We start from the raw sequence: 22,718 nt of genomic DNA on the forward strand, positions 1-22,718 counted from the left end.
AAACATAAAAGAGATGGTAATTGAAGCAAACTTTATGTTCATTTAATGGACATGTATTGGTATTTCTTCCAAATGTTCTCAGACACTGGATTTTTAATAAGCTTTTTTTACTGAAGTTTTATTGACAAGATGTGAAATTCCTTTAGTAGGAAAAAGGCAATTTTTGTAATAGTTGGTGAAAGTACTGAAGCAATGAGGGGGAGGAAATCTTGTGTGTTAGAGATAAAAGGTTAAACTCCATTGGAATCAGTACCTGGTAATCCAATTTTTCCCACACTACTGCTGTAAAACTTTTGTCTAGCATTTCTGCTGTCATTAGAGGCAACAGCTTTTATCGTATATATTGATGATGGCAATAGAACTGTGGAATGATGCTAGCAAGTCTCCTAATTACTGCATTGTACTCATCTCATTGTCTCTTTTGATGTTTGTGTCTGTGGAACAGTTTCTTGGCAAGTGCATCTTTTGCCATTGTTCTCAAGAAGTAGCCCCTCAAATAGCACCTGAGCAAATGAATCATTCAGTTTTCTTAATATTCCACAGGATTTTTTCTGTTTAACATTTGCTATGAATAACCAGTAATTGAATATTTGTAAAATTTCATTACCTTAATAACTGCAGTTATATTTTTGAAAAGTAATCTTTTAGAGAAGTTAAATTACAGGATTAGGTGACACAGCTTATTAACTTATTAATTCAATTAAAATTCTAAAACTTAGACTTAATCTGTAATTGTGATAATGTTAGAAACAGTCTCCTTTTAGATCAGCAAGAATCCTGTTGCATTGTAATGAATGCCAGTTTGAGATTAAAACTGCTTAACTTTGCCTGCATTCCTAATCAGTGCATTCCTCAAATAGATTTATCCTTTACCTTAGTGGCCTTTTGCACCTGTACTGGTTTTTAAAGCTAATGCTTATGTTAAGCTTTCCCAAAGTTAGTCTCAATGGGGGTTAGTATATGACTGCATGGAAAGAGTATATTTTTCTGATTCTTGGCCATGGCACTACTGGAAAATTTTATGTTTAGATTTCAATCTGTTTTCTGTCCTCCCACTTCTGCATGAAAAAATACTTCTAAAAAAAAAAAAGAGTGATTTCTGCCACTTCCCTTGTGGATGTCTGTGACTTACAAACAGTACCTTGTAGCAGAATGATTGCTGCAGAACATGGAAAGACTAAAGCTGAGACTGATAGCAGAATATATCATCACAGAAATGGTGTATCATCAAGTCTAGATTAAAGTCTTTCCCAAAAACATACTGCAAGAATATTTTTAAAGCATCAAGCCATGGTGCTGTTGCAAACAGAATTGTGAGTGTTTGAGATTCTGCCTCAGTGTTACATTGACCAAGTGACTGACGGTCTCAGGAAGTTTTCTGTTCAGTTCTGATAAATTTTCAGTGGCCTACAAAGATCTTTACACCAATTTGCACAAAGTCCATGCAATATTCTTGCCTCTGAATCATCTCACTAACAATCTCCTCAACTTAGATCTGAATTCACCTTCCTCATAGTAGCAATGTCCTTCTGCTTCTCTGGTCTGCCCAGCAGACCGAAGTCAAATGTTTACTGCTTGAGTTCATTAATCAAATACCTGTCATTATTCCAGGTAAATATTGTCTTCCTCGGAGATAAACTGCACAGCTGCTTCTAACACCTGGTTTAGTAATTCTTTGTCTTATAGAACTGCTGTTTGCCTCGTAATTAACAGAATGGTCTGGAAAATACAGATATGCCATCTGCATGAAAGAGAGGGCTTTTCAGAGATGACTAAACATCAGTGAAGATAAAAGCTCAAGCAACAGAAGAAAGGCTGAATCTGATGAAAGTCAAAGGTCATTCAACATCTCAAGACAATCACTAATGAGTTCTGGGGAGTTGGGGTCTGTTCCTCTTACATTTGCTCCCTTAATGTACAGCACTGAGTTGACAGTTGTAAAGTGGTGAACACAAATGCTTCAAGAGTCAGAAATATTTACAGGCTTGAGATATATATGTGCATATTAAATACGCATATGTGTGTGTATATATATGTATATGTGTGTATATATATATACTTGTGTAATATATATATATATATATATATATACATCTAAATTTAATTGAATGTTAAAGCCAAATTTTGGAATAAAAGTTTTTTCTTTTTTCTAAAGTCAAACACCCTCACTTTGCAGAGAAATTCCCTTTGAAAGATTTAAGACAAACATTAAAAAGTGTCTAGATTTAATCTTTCTGTGACTGTTGACAAGAATATGTATCCAAGATCGATGCCAGAATATGTAGCAAATAGATATTCAAAAGAAAACAAAATTTATTCTGAGAAATTGAAGCAATGAAAATTTTTGAGTAAATGGTGTTGTATTCTGTGTGAGATGCGTACTGTGGGAAAGGGCTCTCAAGAGCCAGCAGTTCTGCTACTTCATTCACCACTAAATTACAGTAGGTATTGGCACTGCCTGCATTTCTCAAACAGAGATGTTTGTTACAGCTTTTTCTTTCACAGCTGTGAATAATCATCATAGAGGAATTCATTGCTAAATAGCTTTAGCCCTTACACAAATTATAAAATGAAAAAGAATTTTCACAGAACAGGTATATGAAATGAGAGTACCAGTGAAATTTCTTCCACAAAAGCACTGGAAGAGGCTGCACAGGATTGAGTCACCATGCATGGAGGTCTTTAAAGATGTGTAAATGTGACACTTAAAAACAAGGTTTAGCAGTGGACTTGACAGTCCTGGGCTTAGTTTGGACTTGATTATCTTAAAGATCCTTTCTAACCTAATGATTCTATGATTCTAAGGTGATGACCTCCAGAAATTATATTTGCAATGTCAGTTTCATTCTCCTAATGGCTGAAGAAAAGGAAGATCCCAAGTTTTGTTTTCATGGCTTTATTCGAAATCTGTTTCTCAAACATAGTAAGATTCCTATTGAGAATGCATAGGAGGATAAAAAGCAATCAAATCTGTATTGGGTGAAATGCTGTCCCAGTTTTATCTGAAACAGACCTTTTTTGTGTGTGAGTATTTAATATTTACTAACTTTCATCTTTGGATGTGAGGGGTATTTGGTTCTAGAGGTGGATTTCCATGACAAGGCAGTTAATATATAGTTTTACTGGACTGGAGGTTATAGTGGCTGGTATATAGTCAGCTGTGTACCTGGAGTATGGCTTCAACAGACAATACACTTTTAAAAAGTGAAAATATATTTTTGTGATAATTTGGTTGCAATTCAAAGCTGTTAGCAATAGCAATAACAGTTAGTCTGCATGGCCTTTCTTAGTCTCCCAAGAATGTAGCCATTTATTATAGGGAAATCTATTCCTAGTAAAATCAGTAAACCTAACTCTTACCTAAAAGTGTATTTGTCACCGGCTGTGTAACCTTGACTGTATTATTTCAAAGGTGAGGAAAGTCATTATTGGTGCTGCAGGTGTAAATGTGTAAAATAAGCTGTGGTCCTCCTCCAGAAGCTGCTGGTGTCAGAGAATGGTTGAGGTTGACAGGGATCTCTGGAGATCATGCAGTCCAAAGCCCTCGTTCAAGCAGGGTCAGCTAGAGAGTTGCCCAGGACTATGTCCAGACAGATTTTAAATATCTCCCAAAATGGAGACTTTGAACCCCTTTAGGCAACCTGATCCCTTGTTGGACGCCCTCATAACAGACTGTTTTCCTGTATCCAGGTTGCATTTCATGTTTTCATTTGTGCATGTTGCCTCATCCTTTCAGTGGGTACTGTTGAGGAGAATTTAGTTCCCTCTTCTGCATTCCTTCTCATCAGGTGTTTATACCCATTGTAGTGCAGGAGAGACTTAAATTGGTGTGCCATGTAAATAGGGCAGTAGTTTATATCTCTCCCTTCTCTTTTCACTGCTGTAAAGCTTGTCTTTAAAAGGAACCTTTCTGTGGTAACATTTTTTGTAAAAGTACCTTAACATCTGGAGTGGTTTCAGTGTAATAATATGGTAAAATGCATAAAATTTTAGCAGTATATAAATGAGTTAATTGTATTTTTAATCAAAATGCTGATGTATTTGACTTCTTGTTGGCTAGCAGGAATATTGAATTTCTCAATGGACTGTAACTGCTTGTTAATATCAGTGTTTTGAAATTCAACAGCATTTCACTTGGAGTCTGGAATCTGATTGCTGCTACCCCTGGTAAAGCAGGTCGTTGATTTGTTAGTTTAACAAACATCTGCAGCTTCGCTAAGTTGATTCCCTCTGTCAGATGCTAAATTGTCTCACTTCTGATTCACATTTGTTCAGGTACAGACTGCTCAAAATAGTAAATGCTACTTGCAGGTACAATTTGTGTTATTCACTTTAATCCTCAATTCATTTGTGAACAAATCCCAGTTTAATGGTGGTCTGCAGCAGCGTGACTGGGAGCAGCATTTTATAACCATGCTCTCCTGCATCATTCATGGATGGGGAGGTGTTTATATCTGCAGAACACCTCCATGATATCTACATATCATTATGCCTTCTTTGTTCACTGTTTTATATAGAACAAAGTTGTAATTAAATTTCCCATCCAAAAGGGGCAAGCTGAAGCAATCAGGTATTTCTCTAACCTGGGTCACTCAGCAACAGTTGCTCAGTACTTGTGAGCAAGGATCTGCTGCTGTGGATCTGCAAAGGTATTAAGAAACTGTGTAAGGTATCACGTAGAAGTAGACAAGGAAAATTATATTTCTTCTGTTGGTTATGTTGTCCTTAAGGAAAATGACTGAATTATGCACTGAAAGTCTTTACACTGATGAAATCCAATTCTGTAGATAGTGCTGCATCAGCATAAAAAGGGTAACTTAACACTGGTGAAAATCCCTGAGGTAGACTGACCTTAAGGTAGATATTTAACAATATTATCAATTTTCAAATTGACAGCTGCTAGTTATTTTTTATGTCCTAGAAGCACCTTGTTAACAAGTAGAAGTGTTGGATGATGTGCTTACACTGTATTGTTGTATTGTAGTTTGCTACTAATTCATCATTGACAGAATGAAGAAAGCCATAACTGTTTTCCAAGATCACTTAAAGCATGCTAGAAAGGCAAATCACTGTCCTTCCTGTGTGTTTTAAGAGCACTAAGAAGAGAGAGCCAGGTCCAAAAGACAGTAAAGCTCAATATGATTTCCAACAATAAATCAATAGAATTCAATAAACATTAGATTAAAAAAAAACATTCTGTAGGCTGGCACGTTTGGTTACCTGTATGACTAATGATGTTTGAGGAGTTTGCCAGGAAAGAAAATTGAATTTCACTGTTCTTGGAACTCCTTATAGTTTTCACTCCCCCCTCCCCCTTTTTTATTTTAAAGGCATTATTGAACTATCAAAATCCAAAATCAGCTCTTTGCTGAATTTTTGTCTTTAGCTTCCTGGTGTTGCAATGTTTTTGGGTCAGTTTCTGTGGAATTTTTGAGTGTTGGAGTATTTCTCAAACTAGTGCTTGTTTGGGGAGGGAAGTGCAAGCTGAAGGAATTTTTATCTGTATATTTAATGGTTCCTGACTATCTAATTTTCTTCTTTATTTCTGTGGAGAAGTCCTGTTACATTTTCAAATCTATGCATCAGCAGCAAGGCCTAGGGTCTGCCAACAGCAGATGTGTGAGGAAAGGATATTGTTTCAACATAAGGATGGAAGGAATTACTTGTGGTCCTTCTCGGAAGGAATTTGGCAAAGCTATGAAAGTTTGTCAAATAGAAATCGTGAGGGATAAAGAACATTGCTGTGTTCTTCCTAGTGCTGCTTCCTGTCTTCCCACAAGAGCTTCATCCTTTCTGTGATGTTTCCATTGAAAATATCCAATAGAGTCTGAAGAGACACCACATTACTACTCTGAAACAGAGTGGTCTGTGTAATCAATTCTGTTTCAGCTGTTGAATTTAAAATAAAATGACCATTCTTTGAATGGAGCTCAGATTCATTCCTTTTGTAAACCAGAAGGAAAACCAAGGAAAAAATCCTAAGTGGTGTTATGTTGCAGTAAACTTTAAACAAAGTGTTTTGAAGATAAGTGAAGAGAGCAAAGTGCTTGCATTGCTGAATTGATGGCACCAATGTTGTCTTTCCATCCAGGTTGTTTAAAAACCTTGTGAAGGATGAGTGGGGATCAGAATCCATTCTTTTTACTGTGCTTGATAGAGTCTGAGTCATGTCTTTTAACTCTATAGAGAAAGTATTCTACCAAAATGTCTTCTATTCTGTGATTTCCCTGCGTTCCTTCTAGCATAGAGTTTCACTTCCATTAAAATACACCTCTTTTTCTCTAGACAGAGTTGAATCTTCCTTGACAGTCAACTGCAGTCATGAACTGAGCTGCTGTACCTGCAACAGTGAACATGTGTCCCATGTGACACCGTGTGTGATGCTTTGGGAATTCTGAAGTCTTATGGATAAATCCTCAGAAAACTACACGAAATTCTGATTTCAGGAAAATGAAGGAGGACATTCATTAAGTGATTGATTGGATTTCCTGAGTAATTTTCTGAACTAAGTGAATTACCAACATTTTTAATTTACTTCTTCAAGTAATAGATAGAAATTCTGAGCTTGAGTAATTAGACTCAAAGTAAAGGAGTAGAGTCTTGAAGGGCTAAAGCTGTGCCTTTTTGATAAACAAGTTACTACACCAGAAAGGGGTAAATTAAATTTCACCAAATTTCTGCTCTTTAACCCTAGAAAACTCTTCTGGGACTTCTGAAACACAACATAGTCTTTTGGACTATTTTATATTTGAATTAATTGGAGAGCTCAGGGCATGTGTTCTACCTTGCTGTGGAATGAGCAATCAAATGGTTGTGTCCAGAATTTACATCATGTTATCCACTTAGTCTGCCTAAATAGCAGGAAAGATTTTAGCTTTAACAATCTATCTCTTTTCTCTGTATTCATCCTAAACTGATGGCCTTTGTGTCGACGTTTTAAAAGCAGAAGAGATACATCCCTACAAAAAGTGTTAAAGTAATAACTCCTTAGGGAAAAAAAAAAAAAAGACACTGCAGAACTATTGCAAAATGTGTTTAAAGGGCGTGGAATCACTTGCGTGTGCATTTGTCACCTGCAAGTAATGGGTCATCCCCTGGGTAGTACCCAGTCATGGGGAACTGGAGGAGCAGAAAACAGCACTTTGGAAGATGCTGGTGCAGAGTGGAAAATGAAAAATAGAGTGGAAGTTTGTTTTCTCTCAATGTGTGGTTGCTCCTGCTCATCCCGAGGAACCAGGCTTCTCAAAAACGTGTTGAGGAGTGCAACACAGTGGGAAGAGAGAATATGAATAGGCTGCCTTTGGTCTCTTTTGGGATGCTGTTTTCAAGCACTAATTCTGGCAATGCTTTCTGCTCTTCCCTCATCTCTGAACCTTTTTAAAATGGAGCTCAACTGTCAAATGAGAAGAGAAGCAGTTGAGAGCACTTCATTTTTCATCTAACCTCCTCTCTCCTCAGACTTACATCTCAAACATCAACACTGGTCAGGCAGTAAGGCAGCATTGAGAATGAAGACAGCTCGGATAGTGTTTGCTGCTCTTACACTGGCAGACTGCATGATTTTCTGCAAAATCAGTTCACTGTTGCCATTTTCCCCTTACATAAAACAGTAGGGAATAAATTTAACAGGAGATGTTGATTGCTTTCAAATTTTCTGCTGAAAAGTGCTACATAAGAGCTAGACACTGTATCATTTCATGAATACTACTGAATCCGTAATAATTTTTCTTCCTCTGTCGTTTTGGGATGCAGAGGAGAATTGCCTGGTTTCCTTGTTTCTCATTTCTTTCCCCAGGGCTCAGGACCCCAGGCCACTGATGTTAAGCAGGGGATGCTTTTCATAGATCAGATTAAGGGTTGGTGAGGTAACAGAGCCTCATGCAAGCATCCCACTGTGCTCTTGAAACTGGAATTTCATTCCTGTTAGGGATCTGTAAAGCCTTACATTTACCTTAAAAGTTTTTATATATATATATTTGGAAATAAGGGGGGTAATAGTAATACTAAATTCTCACTAACATATAATACTCAATATGTCAGTAAATGGTATTTAATATAATAAGGATTCTTCTAAGTAGTTGTGTCATTCTCCTAGGACGTTTTATAAACTCTTAGAGGAAGAGGTAGAGTTGTTCACAAATGTTTCACCAAGCTTGTATTAAGTCAGTTAAAATTGCCTTGGAGAGTAGAGTTGCACTAAAATGAGGGAGGAGAGGCGGAAAAAAGAAACCCCAAAACAGGGTCTTGCTTAGTCTAGAGTTTCAGGCAAGAGAGGAAAAGGTCTAGTTATCCAGAGCCAGCTGCATTGTTAAAAGTTCATACTATCACTTTGACATTTAGAGTAGGACTCTGTGTCTTTGTAAATTCCTCTTCGTATTACCAGTGTAGGTCTCTGAGCTCAGACCATTTCACAAACCATAACATTTTTGAGTGAGTGATTGATCTGTATTATGTGTCCTAGCCATCAGAAGAATCTTGGGATGTTGCTTGTATAAACTGTAATACAATCTGATCCTGGGCATTTAGTTACAGACTTTCATAGACCTATTGGCGATACTCAGTCCTCCTGGATTTGGGAATAAGGCTTATCTGATACCTTAAAAAAAAGGGGGGGGGGGGGTTGGGGGGGAAGGTGGGGTGAGGGTTGTTTTTAAAAAAAAAAAAAAAAAGAGCCCGTCATTTTCTCTGTACCCCCCCTAAATAACTCAACACATCTGGTAACACTGTAGGATCATTGTCCTTTCAGTTCCTTCAAAGCTCATATTGCTACAATATTTCTTTGGTGTCTAGTTTCCTAAAGGGCAATGTGATTTTTTTTTCAGGCTGTTTTTTGTAGGTCTTGCAAATTAACCCATATGCATTGCAAGAAAAAACATGACTTTTAATCAGCACCATTTCTAAAGTTAGCGCTTGCTGTGTGTATATGAATATGTATATGAACCAGTGTTTAAAACAAAGAAAACACAACCTTTCTGCTCATACTCTAAACTAGCATACAAATGTGGTTTTATTATCAAATAAAGCATGCCTAAATGTTATAATATATTTCTGTTAGGGCTTTTATCATTTGACTTCTTGTCTTCAGTTACAAGAATGATAAAAATTGAAACTAAATCTTATAATTCAATAAGAACTACATTGAATTTTAGAGAACAAAAAGAGGAATCAGATACAGACTCATATGCATAGGAAATTAAACATTCAAGAAATTAAAACTTTGTGAGCAACCAGAGGTAGCCTTAAGGTGTGCTTATTTGAAATGCTTGCATTTAATTTTACAATAAATCTGAGTATTTTGTTCCAATTAAGACAGTTCATGTGCACAACTTCAAATTTTACAGTAGTTCCAGGGAGACTGTGGACTACTTGTTTTACATTCTGGATCAAGTTCAGATTTTTAGGCTTCGCTTGAATAAAATAAAAAGCCTGAACCCTGAAGATAATACAGATTGATAAATCTGATTTAAACATTCCCGTGTTGCAGACTTTCAGTGTATGTGGTACAGCTGAGCCTCGGGCCATGCACTAAATACATCCACAGTGCATTCCCAGGGCACCTGAATACCAAATGATCACATTTGAAAGGTTACCTTTCTATGGATTCTGACTTTTCTGTATTAGCCACGAAGATTAGAATTTTAACAGCTCCCAGGGAGAGGTATTGCGAAGTATTTACTTGGCAGGAAAAAAACAAAACAAAACAAAGCCCAGATGAGGTACTGTCTCATATTCATGAACTGGGATTTATTAGTTCTGTGAACGTCCTTGTGAGAATACACTCTATAGTTCACACTGTAGGAAAAACAAGTCTTGTTTTTCATTTATTTATTTAAAACTTTGATAGAAGAGTTACTGTAGTAGAGGTTTTAGCAGAGACATATCACAGAATATGTCTCAGTAAATCCTGAAGTCTTTCACAATTAGCTTTCTTCATGGTTTATCTCTCTGGAAATCTGGCAGTAGCTTTGTTAGTCAATTTGGTGATAATTAAAGATATAAGGCTTTTGCTCCTTTTCTTTTACAGGTTGTGGAACTCATTTCAAGTGCTATTGGTGACTTAGTTCAAGGCATATATTATGAAAACTCAAAATCATCTGAGGTAAGAATTTCACTAGATTGATGTACCCTAGGCATTTGGTGATATTAATATGTGACTACTGTAAATATGATGACTTTCTCACCTGTTTAAAAGGAGGAAGAGGGCACAAGAGTTTAGTCCTGGTGGGTTTCAGCAGTAACATCATTATGACACCTGTAAGCTCTGAGAGAAGTTTCTAGAAACACTCATGGAGGAGCTATTTTGTTTTTGTGACTGCTTAATAGAATACTGTCTTGTGTCATTACCAGGAGCTCTAGGCACATCTTACTGCAGGCTTTCCAAATGCTTCCAGAGGTTCCTAGCCAAGGTTCTATTAGAGGTATTCATTACAATGTTGTCTAAATCATTAATATTTTCATGCCTAACCAGTTGTTTCCAAGCCCAAAGAGAGCTACAGAATGCTTCTTCCTGAATTTATGACGTATCCCTTCTTCTGAGTTTTGTCCTGGAGTGCTAGGAGTGTAGCCCTGTGTTCTTCTCCATCAGAAGTCACTGTGCACATACTTCAGAAGTCAGCATGGGCCAAGATAATAGCTGCCAGCATTTCACAACAAATAATCTTGTATTTCATCAAAGATAATTGCAGATATTCTGTGTTATTGTTTGGCAAGAACAGTAATGAAAACTGGTCAAATTACATGTAGGTATTTTTATTTTTACTAGAATATTTAAGGGAGTTTCGAGAGGCCGTTCTTGAAGGAGGCTTGCGTGTTGAAACAAAAAAGAGTTTTTTTCATTTTCATTTTTTCATTTACTTTCAAACTAGAGGTTTTTTCCATTTTTTCATTTTATTGCATGTCTTAACACATGCAATAAAAACAGTAATTTAAAGTTGCCATGACCTCTACAGGTTTTGTCATATCAAGTTTTCAGTCACTGATGAGCACTGTGTATATGTGAGTATCGATCTTGAAGTCCACTGAGGTAGACTCACTTCTAGTGGTGGTGTCTCACATGCCTTGGAGACCTGAATCTTATGGTTCAGCAGGTGTTGTGTACTGAAACTGCAGCTCTGGTTTACTATTGCTGTGTTGTCATATGTAACAAAATTGATACCCTGGTGTAGGGCTGTTCTCATGGGCTGCTGCTACAGTAGATGCCTGCCCTGATGCCTCTGCAGCAAGCAAACCACGGTGGGCAAGTGGAGAGTTCCACTGGACAGCAGCGTTGTGTTCTGGAGGGTGCTGCTCTCCTGGACACTCTCTGTCTCTCCTACTCTGCAGCAGCAAAGCCATGTTACTGAAACTAACCTCACTGAGGTGTATCTGTCATTTTGACTGAAGCCAGGGAAGGGGATGATCACATTGCCGAGCTGAGTGAGGGCCTCCAGCAGGACAGCAGTGATGGCACACTCAGGAGCTGCCTGAGGCCCACGGTTCCCTGGGATGCCTGGAAAGGTTGGCATGCCTGGAGTGTCCTCTGGCACCTCACAGGAGTGGATCCTGGGGGGAAGTGTGGCCGGAGGGCAGCATTGGGAACTTGGTGGCACTTCTGCACCTGCTGTGTTTAACCTGTGTTTGAACTGACCTCAGCCTTCAGTGTTGCTCCCAAGGACCACGCTCAGGGTTATATGTTAAAATTGATTACATCTTTGAGATTTTTGCCAAGAATAGTTGAAATGTTTCTAAATACCAGTTTCTAATACAAGTAGATTGTAGGTATATATAAAAAAGTCTCATCTACTTCTGCTTTTTCATGTGTAGAGGTAAAGCTCTACAGGTTCATCTCAGCAATGAAACTGCATTTTCTTGAAACCATGGCCCCTCTGTAAATGAGAAATCTTGTGGACTCATTTGAGTTCCTGCCACTGCAGAATATCTTTGTCTTTTCTTAATCATTCTTTTTCTATTTTCTGTTACCTTACTGAAGCCCTCCACATGTGTGGATTGCAAGGGGAAGTGTGTGATAAACTAAGCACAGCTGCATGACATTTACCCTGCCCTGGCCCAGTTACAAATAGCAAAGACTTATTTTGTTTCAGTGACTATTTCTGTCTAAGGAGAGTTGCAAGTACACTGTACCCTTCCTAAGAGGAACCCAGTTAACTCAAAACACAATTAACATGGTGGGGTAATAGAGACACATGACAGTGCCTGAAGTTCAGCCTTTATAGTGGGTAGTGTGTGGCTTCTGATGAGACCTACAGCAAGGTGTGCCATCTGCTTTAATTTTTTCTATCTAGTTCTCTGAGAAATTTAGGTCCATGTTGTGCTGAGATGTATCCCTGCTACTCTCCTTGCACGCTTCTGCTGAGGCAGTGTCCCATTCATGTCCTGAACATTTCTTTAGCAAAGACTGGCAAATAGACTAGTTCAGTTGTTGGTCTGTCTTATTTGTGTCCTTTGTGCATCTTCCCTCCTGCCCTAATTGCAATCTCATTGAAACAAAATTATGAAACTCATTTCCCAGAAGTAAGAAAAATGCTTTAATCTGCTCCACAACTAAATCTCAAATGTCAAACTTATTTTTCTTTTTAGGAATGGGGAAGAGGGATGCTAGTAGTAGTATTTTCATTGCTGGGCATTTCCTAAATTTGGAAAAGCAGAAGGATGTCTTCTCACCTTGTTGTTTTTTTTTTTTCCCTGAGGCAAGAAAACTGTACTTCATATGTTAAATGTCCTTAATGCAGTTGTTTTAAAGCTCTTTAGTACCTTAAAATAAACTAAGTTAGCACCAAGTTGTTTTGAACTTTGCTGAATGTGTACCTGAATGGTAGACAAAAATACAAAAATATCTCTGCACTGCAAAGTGAACCTTTCTTTTCTGAGACCATAAGTTCATGTTTGCAAAAAAAAAAGTTTCAGTCTTCTTCATTTGGGTAACCCAGTAGGAAAGCTCAAAGAATCATTTGACCTAACAAGACTGATCCGGTTTACTCCTGAATACACATAATGGATATAATTATTTGACAGCTCCATTACCACTGTTTTTCCTCTGCACAGCCACGTGCAATCCTACAGCTGTCCCATTTTAGTACATTCTGTTTGATCGTGCTTCATCTTTTCTGCATAGGTAAATCATTAGATCTGTGTGAAACCAGGAAAGAAAAAGCAAATATTTAACTTTTCATCGTTATTTGAAGTGACAATACAAACTAGAAAGTGTAGGCTTTGACACAGCCTGAAGGTTAAGGCCTGTCACTCATGTTCAAAGTAACAAACAGCTGCTGTGGTGTAAGATATTGCATTAACAATATTAAGCTCATATGTCGGGCTATCACCTGGAGCTGAAAAGGATGATATGATAAACTATTGCAGTTTTCTGTGCTAAATCCCCTCTCAGCCCAAAATTCTGCAAGTGAAGGACATTCTTCCCAGTTCCCATTTGCCTTCCCTAAATCTGGGTCTAATTTGGGAGTAAAAATTTTGCCTTAGTGAGTGTAAAGTTGAAAATTGTCTAGTCTGGCCTTCAGTTGTGATTGTGGTTATCTATTTTTAACAAAAAAACCCCATTGCTCTGAGTCTCTGTTTCCAGCTTTGAGGAGGCTGAAGGTTTCTAAAATGTTTGCTAACTCAGAGAATATTGTCATATCTATAAACCCCCTCTGTTTTAATATTCCAGATCATTTAACAAATACTGAGGGGGGTTACTTTAATATTCCTGCCAATTCACTTGACACGTGTAAGAGATACAAGGAAGCTCAAGGTCAAACAGCAGAATCAAGAGAAGGACTTCAGTGTGTTGGCTCTTGTGCTTAACCTTCCAGAATGCTCTTGTAATCTTAAAACACAAGGGACTTTGAGGGGAAATAACTTGGTTGGGTTTTGGTGATTTTTTTTCTTGTCTTCAGAATATGTAGCTGATAATAAATGTGCATTAGCAAAGCTCATTATAATGTCAACATGGGGCTATTATGTAAGACAGGACCATTCCCAACATGTTCTACTGATGGCCAGAAGAGCTGTTAGGAATTTTTGATGCAATTTTGTGAAAGTTGTGCATAACTAATATGTAAAGCAAGTTTAAAAAATAAAGGCCTTAGTAACAAGTACTCATTGTATCAAACAGTGAATTAACAGGTATTTATTTTAGACCACAGTAGGGTTTTTTAATGAAAATTAGTTTATTTTCTGGAAAAGGATGGGCTAAATGCAGTGTGCTGTGGCAATACCTCTTTGATGTTTGGTCCCTGGTCCATCAACTGACTGCTATGAGTCTGTGCTAAAAGTAATGGATTTGTTTATTATTTTACTATAGGAAGTAAATCAAATATATTTTGAGTTATGTAAACCACCTCTTAGCAGGGCAGCAGAGCCAGAGCTTTTTTTAAACAAATGTTTTTGTTGCAAGACTAAAGGAAAGCATAAAATATGGAATTTGAGTAAAGAGCATCTGTGAAAAGAATAGGAAAATGTGTTTGGGGGAAAAAGAGCATAGCTAGAAAGAAGGCCAATGTTATTTATTTACTGCTTTTGTTCTTTTAAATACTAAGTTTTTCCAGGGAGATTTAAAAGTAACAGATGTGAAGAGATATTTATCTTTATGATAAGTTTACAAACTTTTCTTTTAAAACCAGGTGTTATTGTTTTTACTGTGTCATGATAAAAGGAGTCAGTAGCTTGCTTTATTGACCCATTTGCAGACACCCTTGTTACTCCAAAAGCAGTGAAGACGGGTATTAATAGACCAATAAAACATGCCCTGTCATGTTCAGCAAGCATGAATACATCTGCTGAAAGCTCATGTGAACCATGTGTGAAATGTTTTACAGGGCCTTACTGCTGGTAGAGTGATTCATAGTTGCACTGGATTTTATTTATGTAATAAAATAGAAGTTCTTGAACTACCTAATTTAAAACTTTGAATATGCAATGTAAAATTATTTCTATGTGTTTCTGTGGATTATTTGCCCATTGAGAACTGAACTAATGTTTGATATAAATGATTCAGACGTTTGGATCATTTTGTGCAGCAGCAGATGGTTAAGAAAGAGCTGCCATGGTATGGAAATAAATGATGGGCTGTGTTACAAACTATAGCTGAAGTTTAAAGTCTCCAACTTCTGCTCCTTCTCGATTTTGCAAATGGGTTTGTGCACTTTTAAGACTTGTTTTTCATTCATATTTCTGTAGTATGTTTTCAGCTGAGTCTCATATAGGAATCTTCTTTGGTGAGATAAATCAAATTGTGCTGCTATTGTAAGTGTTGCTTTTGTCCTGGGGATCCTTGGTGCTGTCACTGAGAGCTGCCCTTCCTGATGGTTATGATTGCATATTTTGTCCCACAGTTTAATTTTCTAAAATTTTTTTTGTTTTCTGAGGTGATTGTTTTAAACACAGTTTAAATCATGGAAGTAGTTTAATAAAAGAAAATCTCAACTAGATAATTTCTAACAAAGCAGAAAGTGACCTTGCCAATAGAAAAATGGGAGCACCCTCAGCTGGTCTTCATTTCCCACTGGAAGTGATGATCGACAGAGCTGTGTTTGGATATTTTCCCTGTGCACTCATGCTGACATTGTGCAAACTGTCTCTGGAGATGGCTGTTTTCTTCCAGTGGTGGTGAGGGGTTTAGTTCTCTTCATCCACCATTTCCTGCCCCCTTGACAGCATCAGAGGTGCTTGTGATCTGCGCCCATTTCTTGGTAACAGAATTTATGAATGAGGTCAGTCCACAGGCGCTTGTTAATGCCTGAGCACTGTCATCTACAACCAGAATTCATTTAACTTTAGAGAGGTTTTTATAAGAAAGTCTTAGGAGTCTTCTGGGCCAGCTAACGTCCACTTCTGTACCCACTGCTGACAAAACAAAACAAAGCTTACAAAGCAGTGAAAATTTTTCTAGAAGTAGTAAGAGCTGTCATGATATCAGATTTTACAGCCTTTGCAATCTAGAAGTAGTTTGGGTTTTCCCTTGATGTTTTTTAAATAGTGTTTAGATATTGTCCTTCATACCCTTGCAAGAATGTGGTGTGGTTGGCAGACACTTTATGTATAACATGAGCGTTAAGCTTGGGAAAAAATGTCCTTGTTGGAAAATTTTGCTGAAGAAAGGATGTGTCTGCCTTTGTCTTAGGCAGCAAAAGCTTCAGGGGTATGTGGTCATAAGAAGTTCTTTAATTAAAATCAGCTATATTCAGGCATGCAAGTTCATATGCTAAAGCACATCCATATGGACATAATACCTTTTTACAACTGGCTTGTTTCTGTAGCCCAGAGATTTACGATATTTATGGTTTTAAGATTTCAATCTTCAAATATGTGTTCAATTCTTGTGGGTTTTTTGAAGTTAGATGCTCATTTTAGCTGCTTGAAGCTTTTACATAATCTTAATGTAGTGGACAGTACTGCCAGTTTCTGCCATCATTCTCAATCCTGTTAATGAAATTGAAACTTGTTTAGGAATAAAATTTTGTAACAAGTTATAGAATTAATTTTCTTGTATACACTGAGTTGCAGTGACTGCTTAAGCTTCTTCAGTTCCTTCAGTTGATATTGGATAATGTTGCACTTCCCTTGCTGCTCAAAGGCTACAGAAAGCAATCATTTTCAATTTATGAGTCTTCTGAAATATTTTGTTAACTTCATAATTGTTTCCGGATACCTTTCTAGAGTATTTTTTTCTTATTTGATGTAAAACAAACGATTATAAAAATCACTGCCAATTTTCAGTATCATCCAGCGAATTTTAGTAAGTACTGTTTTTTCACTGAGCAGATTGGTTGTTAAGGAAAAGATTGTGTTTCGTCTTCCAACAGCTCCTGATTTTAAATTTAAAATAAATTGACCTATATCTAAATGGAAAAAAAGAGACTTGATATATGGGAAACTACTTGAATTAAATGCTCATTTTGACATTTTGCCAGTCATGGGAATTTGCACATGCTCTGGGCTGAGTTAAAATATTAAAACAAAAATACAGAAACAGAGGAAAGTTTAGGCTTGACTTTGTAAGTTGTCATATGCATAATAGCAAACATGTGGTTTCACTGTTCTTCACTTTCCTTGTATAACTTAATAGTATGTCTGAAAGCAAAGGCATTTTGATACAGCTCTGTGTTACTTGGCATTGCAGAATTCTCCTACTTTTTCCATTAGTCTCAAATTATCCTCTCCCTTGTAACACAGCACTTCTGGGTGATATCCATAAGGGAGGAAAATTAGAGCTGAACGGATGGATTCTATTTCATTTGTTACTGATTTCATGACAGATAATACCTTGCTAGAAAACTATAGGGTCACACAGAATTACTTCTTGCTCATTTCTAAGTAATTTAATTGACATCACTTTAAGGGAAAAGGTTTGTTGTATAAGAAGGGTTTTTATATTACTCTGTTAAAGAATATCTTTTGGCTTTGTGTATGTTACAGATTTAGCTGAACTGAGAAATCACAAAATTTTAAACATTTTTGCACTTCAATTTCTTTTTCTGTAGCTTCTCATTACTGATTTTATTTTTTCTAAGCAAAACAGCTGTGATCTTTTCTGGTTTAGGGGTTCCCCCCCCCCCCTTAGTGAGTACCTAAAGGCATGACAGTATGTGATACAGATTAGAGTACTGTCTGCCTTTGAAGACATGAGTGAATTAGTAGCATATTAACACCTTATGAGTCAAAGGAATGGCAACTGAATTTGGATTTGGGGAGAAAGTATTTGATTTGTGTTAATTAAAGCACTGTGGAAAGTTATCCAAATAAATACGTTGGATACAAAAGACTTTGGGACAGTTTGAACATCTCTGACCTTACAGTCAAGGTGGTAAAGTTCAGTAGAGGTATAACTGACATGCCTCTATCATGCCCCTGAGAAAGTTAATTAATCCCTGACACTTCTAAATTACAACTTTATTTCTTTTTTAATACTTTCTGTTGCTCCTCACCCTTAATATTGGAGCAGTAGAGGTACAAGTCCTCTCTCACGGCCCTTCATTTTTTCACTGCAGTCTATAAGAATTTTCAACATCTGTTACAATTAGTTTTTTTCTTGACTACGAAGGAGAAATTGTAGGGACTTCTCAAGTTTGTTTGGGATTGTTGGTTCTTGGTAACTGGGAAGGGGCTGAAGTGCAGGTGTACTTTGGGCAGGGTTTGCGTTTTGGATTTGTTTTGGAGTTTTGGTGTGGGTTTTTTTTTTTTCTCCCCAGTTCCTCATGAGGGCTATAGTTCCCTGTTAATGTTCAGTGCTATGATAGAGTAATTAAAAAAATATATATATATTATATTGAATCTGTTGACAGCTCCACATATTTTGCATTGTACTTTTTGAAAGGAAAATTGAAAAGGTTTTTGTTTGAAACTGCCTATATATTTGCTCTAATACTTTCCTCTATTCATCCCTAAAAGAATTTATTTGGTGCCATGGCACCCAGAGTTTGGTTTGTTTTGTTATGTACTACATGTTACTCACCCGTGTCACACTATTAACTTCTGTGAGCTGACACGTGCAATGTTGGTGTTTTCATGTTAGCCCTTGTTTCATTTTCAGGAGAACTGCCTCACAGATGACATTGGCATATCTAGCTGGAAGGAGCAGGTTTTCCTGTCACACAGTGCCTTGCTGGCCAAGAGCTGCCAGGCTGCAATGGAGCTAGCAAAGCACAGCGCTGAGATCCAGGACATGGCATTCCAGTATGGGAAGCATATGTCTATGAGTCATAAGGTACACCTTTTCCTTTTGTTCTGGGAACTTAAATATAGAAGGAAAGGCTTGTAAGATGTGTTGCTCGTGAGCTCTCTTGTATACTGCATGACTTATGCTATAGACTTTAGCCAGCGGGTGAGTGTTGAGAAATTTGGCTGCTGTATGGAGTGAGGTGTTTGCAGAAACTGTTGGTCTGAACAGAGCTTGTGAACTACCAAAATCACTCTCCTGGCAATGGAACTCACTACATTAAAGGCTCTGTTAACTTCCTTCTAGCACATCTTTCTGCAGCAGCTTAAAACTTTACCTTTTCTGCTCCTTCATTATTCCTAAACCCACTGTCCCATTAACAGGAGTTGCAGGAGGAAACATGTAATAGAATATGTTGAATCGGAAGGGAGATCATTGAGTCTACTCCTAGGTGCACAGGACCATCCCTAATAGCCACACCCTGTGCCCAAGAGCATTGTCTAAACACTTCTGAACTCTCTCAGGCTTGGTGCTGTGACAACTTCCCTGGGGAGCCTGTTCCAGTGCCAAACCACTCCCTGGGTGAAGAACCTTTTCTAATATCCAGCCTAACCTCCCCTGGCACAATTTCAGACCATTCCCTCGTGTCCTGTCACTGGTCATCACAGAGAAGAGATCAATGTCTGCTGCTCCTCTTCCCTTCACAAGAATGTTGATGACCTCAAGGAGGTCTCCTCTCAGTCTCCTCCAGGCTGAACAGACCAAGTGACCTCAGCCACTCCTCACACAGCTTCCCCTCAAGGCCCTTCATCATCTTTGTAGCCTCATTTGGACACTCTGATAGTTTAATACCTTTCTTATATTGTGGCACCCAAAACTGCCCCCAGCACCTGAGGTGAGGCTATCTCAGTGCAGAGCTGAGCAGGACAATCTCCCTTGCACTGGCTGAGCCTGATGCCCCCCAGGACACCACTGGCCCTCCTGGCTGCCAGGGCACTGCTGACTCATGCTCAACTTGTCATCAGCCAGGGTCTCCAGGACCCTTTCTGCAGCACTGCTTTCCAGCATCTCATTGCCCAGTCTGTACATAATGTGTTGGGCCTTGGCTGCCGCCATGCAGAGATTTGTGCTGTGAGCTCAATTGCCCATGCAGCAGCATGGACTGAGGCATATCCCCTCTGAATAACCTGCTGTGGAGGGAAATTCCATAGAGGGCAGCTAGAAGATAAGGAGGGAGGTTGCCATATCTGGACAGGACCATCAGCAGTAGGATCTACTAGTAGGATCTAGTAGTAGGACTTCCTGGACAAGGTCTCTGACCTCCACTAGAAGACATTGAGTCTCCAGCTAGAGCTAGTCCAGAGAAAAACACAGATCTGCTTCTGCTGTATTGCATCACTTGTGAGGTTAGATGTAGCTTGAGACAGGCAGACAGGCCTCCCATCTGCTTCAACTGAGTTGATTTATGCAGTTTCTAGTTCCTGCAGGAGAAGGAAGTGGTTTTATAAAGCACAATTTTACTGCCACAGGAATGCCACTATATGCTATTACTAGGTACAATTCTTCCAGTAAATTACTTCCAGTGCAGTTATATCCTTAATATTTTGTATATGCTTTAATATTAATATATTCACCATTGACACATAGTTGTGTATTAAGGATTGCATAATTTTCACAGAAAGCTCCTAGCTATGTAACATTTGCTTTGTCAGAAGGAAGGTCATAGTGTATCTGCTTCCTCAGGTACTCAAAAGTAGAGGAGAGCACTCTGCACAGATTAAAACCTGATCTTCTCCCCACCAAAGACTGGATCATTCTCTCCCTTATGTTTTTTCTGTTTCTTGCCACTCTACCTGGCTAGGTCCCATGGCTTGCCCAGCTCTGCAAGCTGTCCTTTATCTGTGTCTTTGCAGACTCTCTTGCTTCTCTTTACCACATCTTTCCACCACTGCAAGGCTTTCAACATCTTTCTGTCCCTCCCCCAAACTTGAAAAAGTGCAACCCGAGTAAAAGTGTCAAAGTAGGAAGTGGTGAGTAGGTGGAGAACCTCAATTTGAGGAGTGGAAAGTGAACCTCAATTTGAGGAGTGGGTGGATACACATAGACTGTTGTGAGAACTGAATGTGTGTGTGTTCTTCTTTTCCAGATACATTCGGACCTGCAGCCATTTGTGAAAGAAACTTCTAGTGACACCATGGCCTTCAGTTTGAATTCTGCTCCTGCAATCCTTCATCAGGAATTTCGTGGAAGGGAGGCATGGCTTAAACAGATTAGAGAGGTAAAATAAAGCACTGTTTAGAATTTTCTGGTTTTGCTGTTTATTTCCCCCTATCTGTACTTTCAATCTTTACAGGAACTTAGAAATTAACAAGAGGTTTCCCTATGCTCTGCAGTGCTTAGTACCTCTCTCATCCACACTTTAAACAAGGGGAAATGTAAGGACCTGACAGTCGAGCTCTGTCAGACTTTTGTATATCAGTGTAACAGGCAGATTCATTTGCGTGGAGCATATATGTGTTCCTCTGCAATGCTTGTGCAGTCCCACATCTTAGTAAAGCTACTTTCACTAGCAGCTTAAAGCAGAGAACTTCAACCATCACTGTGGTTGAAAGGTAGGCATGCATTTCCTTCTGCCAAAATTATAATGGGAGTAGTAATTTTCAATGGAAAGGGAAAGATCTGTGCGGTTTGGCTTTCTGACCACCACAAAATAGTTTTGAAATCTAGCTGTCTGATACTGTTCTTAATTCTCTTATTTACCAATTTTTTTCCTCTAATTTTTACTGAGGAAGGCAATGAGAATAAAATAACTAGGTGGTAACTGTCATGTGCCACAGCAGGATTCAAGTCCATGAATAGCTCCCTGGATGTTGCTGAAGCACAAATAGATAATTGTAGAAGGCATCAAGACGGGAAAGGAGGAGGAGGAAGCACCAAAATGGCCAAAATTAAGCATTCTGTTGAGTTCCTGCATCAGTTAGACGTGTTTTGTCTGTCTAAACAACAGTGATGACTGCCATTTGGAAGTTCATGCTTGTTGTTATACAGTTTGTTAGAAAGGCTGTTGCCTTCAATAAGAAGCTGGCTCTGTGCAAGCATATTCATTCAAGATTTGCTTGCTGATGGCGCCTTTCTCTGCTGGTTTGAAAGCAGGAATCGGGTGCAGGATGTGGAATATAAACCTCTGCCTAATTCTGTGTTCTAACCTGCTTTCACATACTGCAAGCAAGAGGCATGGTCTCTTCAGCCGAGAGATTTTGGGAGGTGTATGCAGAATCTACAGTCCTACAGTGGTATAGAGTGGGGGGGATCTTAAAATGCAGCGATCCTATTGTCACTTTGAAATTAGGAACTAGTAGTTCAGAAAGCATGATGAGGATTTTTGGAACTCAACAGTCTCAACACAAGGCTCATATGTGAGTTGAATGTAAATGGATTTGGATTATTGCAGTTGGAGAATAATGGCATTTCCACAGCACAGTGTAAAAGCTTTGAAACAATTTCCCATCTGCAGAATCTAGAGGAGGTTGCAGGACTCCAGGAGTGCCGTCTGTCTGCTTACTAAATTTTCATACCAAAAATGGGCATTATGGAAACAATGAAGCAGTTCTGTGTGGAAAGGGTGGGGGTGCCAAGTGACATGCACTTTGCAAAAGTATTTGCTATCTACTATTACTGCTGCACTTCATACATTTATTTATTATACACATACTTTATACATGGTATTTACTATGCTACCACTACTGCCAATTACAATATGGAACACCTAGTCCAGGAGCCTTTCTTGACTTGTGCTGGTTTAGAGAGGAATGTTATCTTTGATTAACTACATGAGATTAACTGCATGATTAACTACGTATCTCCTTGAGATATCACCCACAGTCACATTCACTATGTGACATTCAGTGTAGGCCAAGCACTCAAACCAGAGACTTCCTCATGTTGGCAGTGCTTATAAGGGTGCACTCATAAGCCACCCTCTCATGCAATGTCATTTGTATGGTTTTAATTGGTAAAGCACATGCAGTACACTCAGGCCCTGTCAGAAGCTTAACCAGTTGGGCAAGTC

At 38.4% G+C, this 22,718-nt stretch overlaps 2 protein-coding genes across 3 annotated transcripts in view; both read left to right on the forward strand.

Moving 5' to 3' along the window:
- Positions 1 to 22,718, forward strand: part of SEC63 (SEC63 homolog, protein translocation regulator) — a 564,354-nt gene that overhangs the window by 376,281 nt on the left and 165,355 nt on the right. The window lies entirely within an intron of this gene.
- Positions 1 to 22,718, forward strand: part of PDSS2 (decaprenyl diphosphate synthase subunit 2) — a 112,646-nt gene that overhangs the window by 76,291 nt on the left and 13,637 nt on the right. Inside the window, exons 4-6 of the mRNA XM_030236242.2 lie at positions 10,025 to 10,099; positions 18,524 to 18,697; positions 20,796 to 20,927. Of these exons, the coding sequence (XP_030092102.2) occupies positions 10,025 to 10,099; positions 18,524 to 18,697; positions 20,796 to 20,927 (381 nt within the window). The remainder of the gene's footprint in view (positions 1 to 10,024; positions 10,100 to 18,523; positions 18,698 to 20,795; positions 20,928 to 22,718) is intronic.

The sequence above is a fragment of the Serinus canaria genome, chromosome 3 (genome assembly GCF_022539315.1).
Source record: "Serinus canaria isolate serCan28SL12 chromosome 3, serCan2020, whole genome shotgun sequence".
NCBI lineage: Eukaryota > Metazoa > Chordata > Aves > Passeriformes > Fringillidae > Serinus > Serinus canaria.